This window comes from Manis pentadactyla, chromosome 15 (assembly GCF_030020395.1).
Source record: "Manis pentadactyla isolate mManPen7 chromosome 15, mManPen7.hap1, whole genome shotgun sequence".
In the NCBI taxonomy this organism is placed as follows: Eukaryota; Metazoa; Chordata; class Mammalia; order Pholidota; family Manidae; genus Manis; species Manis pentadactyla.
This window is the reverse complement of record NC_080033.1, coordinates 55,355,744-55,370,889: the sequence shown is the minus strand read 5'-3', so window position 1 is coordinate 55,370,889 and position 15,146 is coordinate 55,355,744. Positions and strand designations below refer to the sequence as shown.

Genomic DNA, 15,146 nt, shown 5'->3' with positions numbered 1-15,146 from the left:
AGTGAACATCACCATATAATTAAAAGCTCAAAAAATCATGTGTGAATACACAGTTTAATCCAGCTCTTCCCTAACATTTTCATAGAATGTGTCACTTGGGCATTTTATAGGACTATATTACTCTGCAGAACTGAAGGAAAAGCTAGTGTAGAGGGAAGAATGGAGCATTAAGTGCAAAGGCCTGGTTCTATGAGAAAAACCAGAAAAGGTTCATGTACCCTAGATTAGTAGTTCTCAACAGGGAGTGATTTTGCGCCACAGAGGACATTTGGCAATGACTGGAGATAATAGTCAAGACTGAGCTTGGTCTGCTACTGCCATTTGGTAGGTAGAGGTCAAGGATGCTGTTACACACCCTACAGTGCACAGACAGCCCCCCACAACAAAGAATTTTAAGGCTCAAAATGTCAACAGTGCTGCTGCTGCGAAACACTGCCTAGAGTGAAACTTTGAACAAAGACAGAAACAGATCAAACACAAGCATGCTTTCATTCTGCCTCCTTTATGCCTGGCAATTTAGAATCCAAGGGGGGAGGATTAAGGGGATGAAATCGCATCAGAAGAGTGGGGTTACAGATTAAAAATTTTTAATATCTTTATTGCGGTACATGAAATGCAAAAATATTAGAATATAACCCGACACATTTTGACATGTGTATGCACTCTCATAATAGAGGTTACAATTTCTCATCACTTCTGGGAGCCTTCCAGGATCATGAAGGTGGCAGCAGTGGTGGGAAGTTCTGTCTCCTGCCAAATCAAGAAGAGTTCTGCTGGACAGCGGGTCTTAGCTGGAACAACTGTCTCAGCTCAACTGACATGATCATAGACATCATAGAATACTCTAGAAAAATGGTGGGGCATCCTCCTACTGGCAGCTTATAGTGGAGGTTCCTGACTCTCACCAAGAGTCGGACAAGCAGGGGTGAGGACTCCCCATTCAGAAATATTTCCTAATCCCACATTTCCAACATAGTTCTACGCTAAGGTTTATGGATTTCACCACTCTAGCGGACAGTCTGGTGAAATAAAGGGCAGTCTTGTGACAAAACGGTATTTACTTGGGGGTTCGCACGCTCCAGTGAAGAGATCAGGGACGGAGGTCACAGTCCTGAAGAGTACTGACACCTGAAGCTAAACCAACAAACCAGAGGAAGAGGAACCCAGAAAAGCACCTGAGAGAAAAAACGAATAATTAGGAGACAGGAAGTCTAAAAGTCCGGGCAAGTTCGAGACAACTAGCGTCCTTCAACGTTAGGTCGTTGTCTAACACCAGATCTTCCTTCACTCCAGCACAACCTTGATGCCGGGCGGCGGACCCGAAAGAAGCCGCAGCTAGAGAACCTCCAGCTGCAGCGAGGGAAAAAGACGATCAGAATCTCGAGCTAGGTTACTTAACCTCCGCCCCCAGCGAGCGAGCATGCGCAGCCCCGGCCACAGCCCCTCCCAGCGCGGGTACCGCCCCCTCGGGGGAGCATGCGCAGACCTCCCGCAGTCCAGCCCCTCCCTATCCAGAGACCCCGGTTCCTTAGAAACCAGGCGGCGCGTTCCCGATGGTGGCTCGCTAGACTCCGAGGCCCGCGCGTCCCTGCCAGCCTCCTTCATGGTGGATGGGTGGCCAACGAGACCCGTCCGGTTCCATGGTCTCCCGTGCGGCGCAGGACGGGCGATGCCAGCGTGCCAGGTGAGAGGCGGCGACTAGTGAGGATGAAGGAGGGCATGGCGCGGCAGTGAGCGGGCGTCGGCCGGGCCTCCGCAGCCCGGCGCCCGAGGTCGGAGGCGGGAATGCGCAGAATACGGGCTAGAAGGGTCCGTTCCAACTGCCAGCTCGGGCGCGTAGTCGGGAGTCTCCCGGAGTTCGTCCTACCCCCGTCAGAAAAAACGACCTGCAAGTTTGGTCGTGAAATCGAAGAATTTTGGCTCTTGGAAGGACCTCACCTGTGGAAACCCTAGGCTCCTCCGCCCCTTGCCGGGCAGACCGGCTACCTATGTGAGAACCGACGCTTTGTGAATGAGGATGAGAAGTGCGGAAGCCTCAGACAAAGGGCTCGTTGGGTAGCTGGTTGACCGCCTTTCAGAATGAGATGGGACTTTTCCTAGCGGGGGGGGGGAGTAAATCTTGGTTAAGCAAAGAGTGTTCAGGTGGTAGGTGGGAGAAGGGACCCTCCAGAAGGTGCGGTGGCTCCGCCAGACCCAGTATCGACTGAGTGCCACATCTCAATAGCCCTGGCCTACCTTTGGAAGCTCAGGAAGGAAGCAGATGGACTTGGGGAGGCAAAAGGTGAGGTAGGGTATTCCCATCAAGGCATTAATCACATAAGTGGTGAGAAGAAAGAGGGGACGGGGAGATCAGGACCTGTAAGGATTGTGCGACACTTAACTTCCTAACTACTGCAGATCTAAAGAATGAGACTGGAATAGAAAAGTTTAAAGCCGCGGTGAACAAAGGAGGTTATAAACCACACTTACGTTCATTGTTCCCACAGTGTCATGCTGAGGGCAAGCCGCATGAGAAAGTGGGTGCCCTTTTGAGTGTCCAGATCCCAGGTGAGGCACTGCCCAGGGGACCTCTGTATGGGCTCAAAGGTCTCAAAAGGAAGAGCCCTTAGAGTGTGACCCTTCAGTTGAAGGGAACAACTGTTTAAATTATAAAAGACACCTAATGTGTTACTGTGGTGTAGGGAAGATGGTTGTCTGTAAGAGGGGGGAAGCTAGATTCATTCTTGATAAAGGAAACCCACTCCCTTCTGGAAAGGTACACCAGGGACCAAGAGTTTTAAGGCCATCCATTTTACAGAAAATGTACTGCTATTAAAAGTACTGCTTTTGGACCAAAAGTTTAGAGGATCTGGACCAAGAGGTGAAAATTTTCAACAGACAGTTCTGTTGGTGGACTCACCATTTTCCAGATAGATTCTGTTTGAGAGGCTTTTTATTTTTTACCACCCGGTTGTCCTACTTTTTCATATAGAATCATTGCTCTGGGTCTGCTCAGTCATTTTTATTTGCTAGAAAAATTCAGATATATGATTTATATAGTAATACTAGAAACCACTACTAGGAGGGTTAGCAGTGAAACCCCCTCTCAAAAAAAAGGACAAAGATTTGTAATATGGAAACAAGAAGTATGTGATTGTTAAAAGATGGTCCCTGATTCTACTCATCAAGGTCAAGTTGTTGCTAGCTTGATAAAAACTAATTTTCAATGTATATTTGACTTTGCAACAGGTATTTTTTTCTCAGAGTGATGAGACGGTAGGTTGAGAGAATGATGTTAATAGGTCAGTTTAAGGAAGAAAGCTTTGTCTTAGGTTCATAAATCAATGCCAGACCATAACAATGGATACTGTGGCTGTGTATTGTATTGACTTTTCTTGCGTCTGTGGAAACATTTTGTATAAATACCTCAAGAGATACCATGGAATATTATCAGAAAGGTTTGTAATCTGTGGGGAAAACTGGTATTATTAATCAAATCCTGTCAGAAAAGCTTTAGGAAAATCATTGTGTGCTGTGTAGAAACCCTCATTACTTTAGTGTTGACCCAGGTGGAAGACAGACAAGGAGGCCAAAAATAAAGGTAAGATGGAAGACAGAATTATAACCATCTGTGGAGCTATATGGGGTATGAAAGCATGCTTTGAATGCAAGTGCAGATACTACCCTGAATGAGCAGTTGGAGAATATACTGGTTGGCGAGTGTGTTCCTTGGATTCGTGCTCATCTTTTGAGCTCCTGTAATCAGAAAGATTTTCAGAGGAGGGAGGTGGACTTACAGGCTCTCAAAGTGTTTCTTTGTTGCTATGGCAATGCAACCTTTGACAGATAATTAGCATCCACTCCATTTTCTGGGGCAGCTGAGGGCAGTTATCAAATCTGGCCTGTAATAAAGTAATCAACAGTATATAACAGACCAATGTACCAGATGCACTAGGAAGGCTAACAGTATCTACTTTCACTGAACTGATTTTCTAGTTATACTGTAAGAGGAGAAATGAAATGGCGATGCAGTGTCATCTGATAAAAGAAGTTGTAGTAGGTGGGTGTTCAGAAAACACGGGAATAAACAGACCACTAACTTAGAAGTCAGCGAAGAGCCTTTCTGATGCCTGACAAGTCAGTCATGCATATAGTAGGAGGTCCAATTTTAGGACAGATCCACTACTGGAATTGGACAGCATCTAGGAAAAAAATCAGAGATTTTGCCATTTTTGAGAATTCATATACAGTATAGTAATGGGACATGATTTTTCTTACATACACAAAATAGCAGCTTTGTATTAACCTCGAGAGAGTCTTAAAGTCCAAGTTATTTAAAAAATTTAGATGTCACGTGTCTTAAAAAGTAAGGAATGAAGGATACTTGAAATAAGCTTGAGCTCATGAAAGTTAGAATGGGAAGAGATACAGGTAAGATACATAATAAGAGAAAAACGTGAAACCAGTAAGACTTCCCTGCACTCTAACACTCATCATAAATTAGCCATTAGGTAAGGAATAAGGTCACTAAAATACATCTCCTTAAACAGAGACAAAGCGAGAAATGGAGTAAATATTTCTCTCATGGTGATAGGAATGAACACTTAGAAAATAAGGATTAAACATTAAGAAGTAAAAGGTGAATATTCCTGCATTACTTAACTGTACTCAGACCTCATTCTTAAGCACTTACTCTTAAGTTCCTGCTCTCAGAAGGGAAGTTGCGAGTAGTGCCTTTGTCCTAGGTACTGGCAGTTCTCCAGGTAGCCAGTGACAAAACGTCATACTCTTTGGAACCCAGGATAGCTAGGAATTGCTGGGGAAACTGCTCATTCTCCTGACACCTCATGGAGCCATTCTCAAAAGTTTCTTCTGTAAGGGTTTCTGTCTGTCCTTCACCATGAAGAATTAGGAATTAAGCAGTTAGGAATGGGAACTGAGTACTGAGCGCAGGCTTCCTTTCTGGCCAGGATAACCATGCGACTCTCAAACTGGCAGCTCTCACTTTCTCATGAAAATAGATAACCCCAAAATAGAACCAGGAACACTTCTACTTGGCTTTGAGATTTGGCGTATCACTTTACAACCTCAAATCTTTATTATTTATTTTCACAATTATATTTTGCTTAGAATAATATTAGGCAAATCATGTAACTTCTTGACCATAATTTCTTAACCTGTGTCATTTATAACAGAAAGCAAATTGAAAATACCTAAATGTCTGATAGAGAAATGAAAAGCTGGTTCATGTAGTCAGTGAAATGTCATGTAACTCTTAAAAACTGTGATATGAAAAACCATTGTCAAGATAGTATATTAAAAAAAATAAGGATACAAAGTTGTGAATACAGTTTGATATTGAACAAATGTAAAAACTTAGCAAGAAAAAAAGGAACTAAGAACACAGCAGTTTTCTCTAATCAGTATATGCATTAAAAAAAAAAAAACCTCCTTAAAGTTTCTTGCTGGTATAAAGGATGGTACTGAACTTCTTTTTCTCTCTGCAGGCCTTCCCCCCTTCTTGCTCTGTGCCTGTATTAAAAGTGGGATCTGGAGGATGGCAGGGTCTGGGCAGCACTGATATTTCCCCATCTCAGGTGTTAGTGGGCCAAACAGTAATGCACTTACCTAGATAATGAGTTTACATTCAATGTGTAATTGAAAGGTGACTGTACAGATCTTAAGCTGCTTTTTAAGACTGCTGTATCTTGTGCTTGGGGACAGATAATCTTGACCCTTAGGGTCTCTTTGGTGCTTGTTGGTGGGTGGTTTGCAGCATAGCATCCCAGAACATTTTATAGGATGTTCCATGTGGTTAATGGTTTCTGCAGTCTGGTGGTGGTTCCTGGTAGGGAATGGCTATCATCTCTGAGGGCCTCTCTGGGAACATGTGAGATGGTGTGTTTGTCATTCTGGGCATGCTATGGTTATCAAAGGGGAGTATTTGGGGGGTGGTGATCAGCCATACTAACCATTACTTTTCAGTCACTTGTATTCCTATTCCTGTGCCAGGGGCTGAGGGGACATAGATTGTATTTTGGAGCATTGGGGGAAATGATTGAATGTAGTATTCCTTATCTGATGTAATTTTCAAAATTAAATCATTGTGCTTAAATAGCTGTTTGGTTTCCTCAGCCCTGAGCTTGCTCCTAGTCATGGGTAATTCTAAAAGAATTCTAAAAAAATTGTTGTCTTTGTTTCTCCTTTCTTCAGTGCTTAGTATCCATAAAACATGCTAAGATTGTTGTTCAAAGAACATCTAAATGCATTTAAGTAATTTCCAGCGTAACATAGGTATGTACCAAAATGCCTCGCAGTGTGAAATTTCAGGGACCTGCTATCTTTTTAATACCATGTAAACCCCAGTCTTGGTCTTGAAAGAGCTTAGAGCTTCAATAGTGAGACAAGACATTGTACATCATTTAAACAATAATCAGGAAATTATACAACACTAAAATGAATGGGTATTTTCAGGAAGGCATATCCCATCTATACCCTGTATTTTATAACCAGTCTCCTTCATTACACATTACCAAAAAAGGAAAGAAAAATAAGAAAGGGGGTGATGTGGCACAGACTGTCCTGAGAGTAGATTATTTTACTAGAGAACACTGGTCAAGGTTGCTCTACTCGGGAGTGTCCTAAAAATGTTCTACACCTGAAATCCAGAAGGAGGGCAAATGAGTGACTATCTCTAGTGTCTCTTGCTACCAAAGAAATACCAGTTTTCCTAAGAGCAGAAAACTCTATATGGATACTTATAATGTGTAAGTTATAATACTTATAACTAAGAAAACTTCAGTAAATTAGGTTTGCACATTGAAAAATGTTTATCATTATAATTAAAAACTCACCTTCTTCTTAGGGCCACAGGTAAAGCCAAAGTATATAATACACCTCTCTAGGGTTGGCTACTTCACATGCATCAAGGCCAAGTGTGCTTTAACTCAGTGATTTAAGGGCAAAGGCAGTCTTTGTTCTCATGCCCACCACAGGGAAAGATATCTGAACACTCATTATGTTCCTGTGGTAAGTCAGTCATTGGTATTCAGCTATGGGTGTAGCAAGGAATGAAAACTAAGCTCACGGGCCCTGGCCTGTCTGGATCACTGCTGTGTGCATGATGCCTGACTCACTGTGGCACTTGCAAGATATTGGGGAATAAATGAGGAAAGGACTCTGGTGACTGGATATTGTGCCATAAAAGGGTGGGGGGGGATGGGAGGAGATTCATGTTTAGGAAAGATGAATTCAGGCTGGGAGAAGCCGGTAGGTCACTCAGTTGGGGAAATCCAGTAGACACTTAGCAGTAAAGAGCCAGAGCCGGAACAAGTTGCTGAGGTTGGAAATGAGACATTAAGAATGTTTGCATGAGGGTTTTGGTGAATTTGAAAGCTTAGATAAAATTGCTCCTGGAGAGAGTGGGGCTGAGGATGGAATTTTCAGGCTGATGTGTCAATTCAGAACTCAGTGTTAAAACAGTGTTTAGGGGAGAAGAAATCTTGTTATTGCCAGATTTTCCAAAACAAAGAGTTAATATAGCTGGTTGATGAGTACTTTTTCCCTGTTGTAATCATCAACTGGAGCTAACTTTAAGACCTTATAGTGATCCAGATACCTCTGTGGGTGTTAAAAGTACTTCCCCTTTATGACCTTAGTTAGCTTACTTACCCTTTTGAACTTGGGTAGTCACGCCTCATTGGACAGGTCATTAAGGCTTTCATTAGCATCCCTCCTGGGACACTGAGTGGAGGGTGGGGTCGGGTGGGGAGCTGGCATCTTTGGCCAGGGCTGGGAATGCTTTCTCGTTCTGTGTTAGCTGCCTAGCAGTTCACTGCCGTGTCGCCTTGTCAAGCTGCGAGGTTAGCAGTTCTTTCCTTTTGTCCTGTTTGTGTTTTGCCCTCAGTTAGAAGGCAGGAATCTGTGACCATGTCATTGAGTCAGTGTAGGCACTGTGGAGGCACTGTTAAAATAAACAAATCACAGCAAAACGAAACCTTCTCTATAGAACCTTTGGATCATAACTACTTTGTAAAACTCAGTACAAAGTTTCTTTAGTTTGGCTTTTATTTTTCCATGGGACCATAAATGCAGGTAAGGAAACACTTCACATCTGTCTGAAAGCAGTCCTGCTAAAAGCACTCAGGTTGCTGTTTCACTCTTTTAAGTCCAGCTGGTTAGTGGGAAGCTGTAACTGAACGGTAGGTAATCCCTCTGCTGTGAACATGCGGTTCTGAACTCAAGCCGCTCCTTGCCTCCTGCTCGTGCTCTGATAATGAAGTGCACTTGTCTTTCCTCTCTGGGTCCAGCTCTTCCATCCAGGCATTGACAGCCTATCCACCATGTTGGCTCAATTCCAGATGTTGGGGTGATGGGGCCAAAAGGAAGGCTGGGGGACAATTTGACACATCTTTCTACTTAATTCTTGGTAACTGACAGATGTTGAAGGCCTCGTGGAAGGCAGTCCTGCTTATTTCCCCAACAGGTCCTGCTTTTTGCGGAACAAAGATTAAACATAGAAGTGGCCTTCACATTTTTATTTTATCTCCTTTACCATGCTGAAGAATTATGCTCTCATGTTACAGATTTCTTTGCAACTAATGTTAAGTCATGGCATTCCTCTCCTAGGGTGATGTCAGTTCTGGGGCATCCTTCAAAATAGCTTATATTCTTTTAGTCAGTCAGTGCAACATCCACATAGGCTTAACCTGACTTCTTGATATATTCATTCTCACATCTATTTATTCATAAGTGTATTTCTCAGTCATTACTCAGCATCTGCTCAGTGTCAGACCTGTGCTCTGCCTTGGTGACAGCAGTGTGTGAAATAGGCATGGTCCTGCCATCATGCCAGACACTAAGTAGGTGATCCCAATGAAGTGTGATGGGAAAAGCCCACACTGCTTGGGAACTGTGAGCAGAGTCATTTAACCCAGCCTAGGCACAGCCTCTCTGAAGAAGTGGTGTTTAAGTGAAGACCTGACAAATCTCCTGAGAAGGAGATAAGAAAAGATCATACTAGGCAGAGCAAACAGTTCAGACCGAAATCTCAGAGCAGGGGTGAAGGAATCGGATATGGTAGCTGCTAGCATGTTGAATGCAGTGTAAGGGTAAAGTGGTCAGGTAGGGAGGTGGGGAAGTGTCCAGCCCACCCTAGGGAGATGCTTAGTGAGCCTATCAAGGAATTTGGACTTTATCCTATGGGCACTTAAAGGCTGGCGAAGGCACTGGTCAGGACCAGGAAATAGTTGGATATCTGTTTAGGAAACCAGAACAGTGGGTGAATTCAGGAGGCATTAGGGCCCAATGATGAGGTGCAGTGATGGACTGGCTGTGGGGCAGGAAGGCTTCACTACAGCCAGAGTGGTTCCTTATGAGTTGATGAGGTTTGAATCACAATTATTTGAGTGCACTATCACTTGCCTTCCCTTCATGATTGTCTGTTGGCATTTGAACATAGCCCCCAGATGCTAGTTGACTGTAGTCCTGCAAGGGGACTGAGCTAACTGATAAGCATGAGTTGCCACGTGGTAGAGGGGTGGTAGTTGGAGAGTTATGGATGAGGGCACCCTCTTGGCAGGTCAAGTTGTAGTTTAAGACTGAGAGCAGCAGCCCATTTTTCTCATCCCAAATAGCAGGTAGAGCTATTCTGTTATCTTATGACACTTGTTTTATTTCTTGAGCCATTAAACCAGATTCTGTGCCATACTACTCAGATTAGTGATATAAGTAATCTCTATTCACATTTGTGAACATATCCCAAGACCCTACTGAATTATATACAGTTTTGGTGGGTTCAGTGTATCTTGGTTTATTGGTTAACTATGCAGGAGCAATGTCTGAAATCTCCCATTTTTTCAGCAATATGTATTGAGCACCCACTGTATATCAAGTCTTGTTCTAGGAACTGGGGGATTCAGCAGTGAATAAAACAGATTTTAAAAAATTCCCTGTCCTCAAGGAGCATACATTCTAGCAGGGGTGGTAGAGGGAAACAAACAGTGAGGAAATAAACTTGTTTCTGATAAGATAACATTTAGTAGAGACCTGAAGGAAGTGAAGGAGAGAGTAAGCCAAGAGGATGTCTATACAGAAGAGGGAACTGCAAGTGCAAAGGCCCTGAGACAGGAGCATACCTGGCATGTTTGAGATATATACTGCAGTGAATCACTGCGGATGGAGCAGAATGAGTTGAGGGGAAGAGAATAGGGCATAAAGTTAGGAAGATAAAACAAGGAAGAGGATGCAGACAGACCATGTAGGTCCTTGGAAGAACTTTGGCTTTTATTACAGGAGAGATGGGAAGCCTGTAGAGGGATTAGGCAGAGGAGTGACTTGCTCTGACTTACATTTTGAGTCACTCCCAGTGCTATGTTGAGAATAGATCGGGGTTGCAGCATGGGGGAGAGGGGCAGGGTGGGATCTGGGGGACCATTTAGGCTATTGTAGTAATGTAGGAGAGAGAGGTGATGGTGACTTGAAAAAGACAGTAGCAGTAGAAGTAGTGGAGAGTGCTTGGATTCAGGACATATTTTGAAAATAGAGAGCCAAAAAGACTTGTTAGTGGATCAGATGTGAAGTGTGAGAGAAAAAGAAGAATGAAGGATTACTCCAGGGTTTTGACTTGAGCAATTAGAATATTTGTGTTTCCAGTTTCTGTGACAAAGCCACTGTGGGAAGAGTGAGTTTGGTGGGGGGAAAGACCAGTTCAGTCTGGACATTTTAAGTTTGGGATACCCATTAAACATTCAAGTCGTCGTCAGCTAGGCAGTTGTGTATACTAGCCTAGAGCTCAAGGAAGAGGACCTGGCTGTTAACTGTGGGAGTCATCAGAGAACAGGTAGTGTTCAAAGCTGTGAGACTGAATAGTATCATCATGGACTGAACCATGGTTACCACAGTCATCACCAGGAGAAGCTAGCAGAGGGGACTGAGAAGTAGCCAGAGAGATAGGAGGAAATCAGAAGAAATTTATGTTCTGAAAGCCAAGTAAAGAGTGTTTCAAAGAGGATAGGACCTATTGCATCAGATGTAGCTACTATCAGGATCAAAGAGGGGTGAGGGTGAGAATCTTCCATAGGATTCTGCAACATTTTAATTGTATTTGACAGATATCAGGTAGCTGAAACTTGCCAAATAATTGTATTGACAGGTAGCTGACATGTTTACTACCAACACTCAAGGGTTGTCAGCCATCGTGTGTTGAATATAGAGCATCATAAAATAGTTGCATAATTGAGGTTTGAAAGTTCTGAACATTTTGCTCTTTCTTCCTATTTCCTTTGGATCCATTTTATACTGAAGAAATGCCATTAGATAGAGACTTGAACACTGCTCAGGGGAAAGAGCATCTGCCAATTACAAACTGGTTTCTTAATGCCATTGGACTGCTGTGCCCTTTTCTTTACGGAACTAACAGTATGTCATTGTTTTTATAATTCAGTCCTGGAGTGTGGGTAGTGCCTTTCTCACATGGAACATGCATTGCAGATGTGTCGTTTAACAGTTCTTTCAGTGACATTAATTCATGTCCTACTGAATGCTTTCCTAGCACCCTGTTCTTTTCCTTCATAGTGCTTATCTCAAATTGTAATGACATCTTTGTGTGATGATTTGATTGTTTTATCTCTTCTGCTAATCTGTAAACTCCATGCAGGCAGAAACTGTATCTGCCTGGCTCACCAATGCATCCTGTGCTTTGCCTTGGCCTCGCCCATAGTTGATACTTAATAAGTATTTATTAATGGATCAATATGCATAAATTACAGGTGTCATTTTATATATAAGCACCTGAAACACAGACTATGATTAGCTCAGCTAATGTCACAATGTTTTAAAATTAGGTTGAGGGTCCATCCCACTAACTAGGGTCCTAGCCTCACCTCTGGCCATAAAATTTTATGCTATAAAATTTTAGCAGGTTTTATATTAGGACATAATTCCTGAAAAAATTCATTCACAGGAAAAATTTTCCCAAATAAGCCCCTTGACAGCTGTCCTGTGGAAAGCCTGAGGGGTCAAAGGTCTGTAGAGGCACCTTAGAGGGTACCTAAGGATGCTCAGCTCAGGAAGGCTGCTCATGCTGGCGGCGCCACGTGTGGAGCTGGTTCTGGGGTGTGCTGGTGGGTGGGCAGTGAATGAAGGCTTCCCACCCTCGTGGTGTGCCAAGCCTTATTGCCCAACTTGTACAGCTACAACTACAAACTGTTACACATCGTTTCTCACTTACAGCCATCATTAACTTTGCTTGCTTAGAGCGAGGCAGGAGAACTTCCTTTTGAACCCTCCCTTCCTTAGTATGAGTTGTCATGAGTAGTGAGGACTTGCCTGACACCTGCAGCTCAGCAGCTCATCCAGTTTGGCATTGGTTAGGGAAAAGTGCCATCTTCAGAAACCCTCAGCAAGTGCAGAGACTGACTAGGTCATTGGGCCTTAGCTTGAAGTTCATTTGTCAGGAAACTATTTCTTTGGCTCCAGTCATTGTCTCTATACTGGTGATATCCCCAAAAGTAAGCCTCCCAGGGTTTTTATTTTGTTTTAAAGGAAAGAGATGTGTAATTCACACATATCCATTTAGTTTGATTATAGGCCTGAATCTGCAAGGTAAGAATAGGTTTACTATCTATGCCTTTAGATACAACAGCTTAGTGTTGATTAAAAATTCAAGTAAAATTTACATGCAATTAACATACAGATCTTAAGTATTCAATTTCATGAGTTGCGACAGTTGTACCACCTGTAAGCATAATGCAACACCAAATACATAATGTTTCCTTGTGTCATTCTAGAATGTTTCCTTGTGTCACTTTGCAGTCAGACTCCCCAACACCCCAGCTACCACCACTAACACCTTCTGACTATACTCACTAAAAATAAGGTTTGGCAGCAACAGACTCACAGACTTCAAGAAGGGACTACAGGTTACCAAAGGGGAGGGGTGGGGAGGGAGGGAGAAGGGGATTGAGGGGTATTATGATTGGCACACATGGTGTGGAGGGGGATCGTGGGAAAGAGTGTAGCACAGAGAAGGCAAATAGTGATTCTGTGGCATCTTACTACACTGATGGACAGTGACTGCAATAGGGAATGAGAGGGACATGATAATTTGGGTGAATGTAGTAACCACATTGTTTTTTCATGTGAAACCTTCATAAGAGTGTATATCAATAATACCTAAATTAAAAAAATAAATAAAATAAGTAAGGTTTGCCTGTTGCTGTATTTCAAATAAATGGAATCCTACAGTATGGGTTTGGGCCTGGCATCTTTAGCTCAACGTAATGTTTTCAAGATTCATACATGTTGCATTTATTTACAGTTTGTTCGTTTTTACTCCTTTACTTATGGTATGTGTGACTACACTGTAATTTGTTTTTCCATTCTATTGATGACCATTTGGATTTGTTTTCAGTTTGGGGCTATGATAAATAAGGCTGCTTATGAACATTGTATAAGTGTTTTTGTGAACCAGTGTTTTCATTTTTTTGAGAAAATATCTACCAGTGGAGTTGCCAGTGTCATCGGGTTGATACATGTTTAACTTTATAAGAAACTGTCAGTTTTCTAAAGCGATTGTACTGTTTTACACTCCCGCCAACAATGTATCAGAGCTCCTTTTGCTCCATATCCTCTTCAAATTTTGGGCTTGTCAATCTTTTTTAATTTTTACCATTCTAGTGGGTATCTCAATGCAGTTTTGATTTGCATTTCCCTGATGACTAATGATATGGAGTACCTCTTCATGTGCTTATTGGCCATCTTTGGTGTGAAGTGACGATTAATTCTTTTGCCATTTAAAAAATTTGGTTTTTTTTTGCTCTTTTCAGTTTATTGCATGAAGGAGGTATGCTAGTCCAAGTTAAAAGCAGACACCAAATGGTTACAAGCTGTGAGGTCTCTAAACTCCTGACAAGGGACAGAAGGGAAATTAGACTCATTGCAAGGAAATCCTCACTTAAGCTTCAGTGAAGGTTCATTGCACTTAAAACCCACGAACCTTAAGCTGGTCCTTAGCCAGTCCAATCTCTGTGAGAAACTGGTGTATATTCTTATGCTGGTCACCCGGTAGCTGAATTACTTCTCCATATTCTGGATGCTCTGTTACAGTACCATTGCAGGCAAATTTTTTCTTAAATGCCTTCACCAGTTTCTTTTTACAGTGATCATCAGTGACCCATTGGACCGTAGTAAGGGTCTTCCGGCGGTTTCTCTGTTGAATTCTTACATGCATGCAATCCTCAGTGCCAGCAGGAAGCAGATCGTCATCCTTAACTTGCATCAGCAAGGAGGTCAAAGAGTGGAGGTTCTGGATAGCAGACACCATACAGTTCCTTTTCCTCCGTGGAACCAGCCGGCGGGAGAAGGAGGGGGATGGGCTGGGACCGGATGCCGTGGGGGTCGGGGTTGCGAACGCGATGTAGGAAGCAAGGGGGCTCAAGGGGGGAGGCTGTTGAGTCCTCCACAGTGGTTCAGTGATTGGGGTCTGGTAGTTAATTTTCTTTATTGTTGGTTTGTAGTAATTCTTCTTCATACAAGTCCTTTGTTACATGTATGTTTGACCAATATTTTTTCCTAGTCTGTGACTTGCCTATTCATTTTTTAGTGGTCTCTTTTTTTTTTTTTTTTGTCATTCAACAAACATTTATTGAGCAGCTCTGTGTACCAGGAACTGTCCTAGGAGCTGGGAAGATAGTTGTAAACAAAACAACCTGCCTTATAAAACTCACAAACACAGACTGTCCTGCCAGGTGGTGCTGAGTGCTATGAAGAACCTGAGCCAGGTGAGGGGAGAGCCAGTGATGCAGGAATGAGGGTTCCACGCCTTCTCCCATGAAGCTGCCATGATGGCTCAGATTTGACCCCTTATAATGTGAACCCACCATCACAGGCAGGTGGAATTTATACCCATTTTTCTTCTGGGCGGGAGTCAAACAGGCCCAGGGAGGAGCTGAAATGAGCTCCGAGTCCCCAGGGAATCAGGATTTCTCCAAATACAGAGGCACTCTTACTGGGTGCTCAGCATCCCCCAGGGAGCATGTGAAGCTGCAGAACTTATGGTGTTGAGAATCACTTGGTCTGTGGGGAGTCCAGAGGCCTGCATTTCAAACAAGCACCCCAGGGGACTGATGCAGGGGACTGACTGACCAACCACATCAGAGAATCCCTGA

General features: G+C 43.1%; 1 protein-coding gene across 2 annotated transcripts in view; it reads left to right on the top strand.

Moving 5' to 3' along the window:
- The first annotated feature begins 1,461 nt into the window (after positions 1-1,461).
- GFOD2 (Gfo/Idh/MocA-like oxidoreductase domain containing 2) overlaps positions 1,462-15,146 on the top strand; it is a 35,797-nt gene continuing 22,112 nt past the window's right edge. Inside the window, exon 1 of one of the 2 annotated variants that reach the window (XM_036897803.2) lies at positions 1,462-1,684. In XM_036897803.2, the coding sequence (XP_036753698.2) occupies positions 1,477-1,684 (208 nt within the window). In that variant the 5' untranslated portion in view covers positions 1,462-1,476. The remainder of the gene's footprint in view (positions 1,685-15,146) is intronic. The other variant, XM_036897802.2, reaches the window with a different exon arrangement.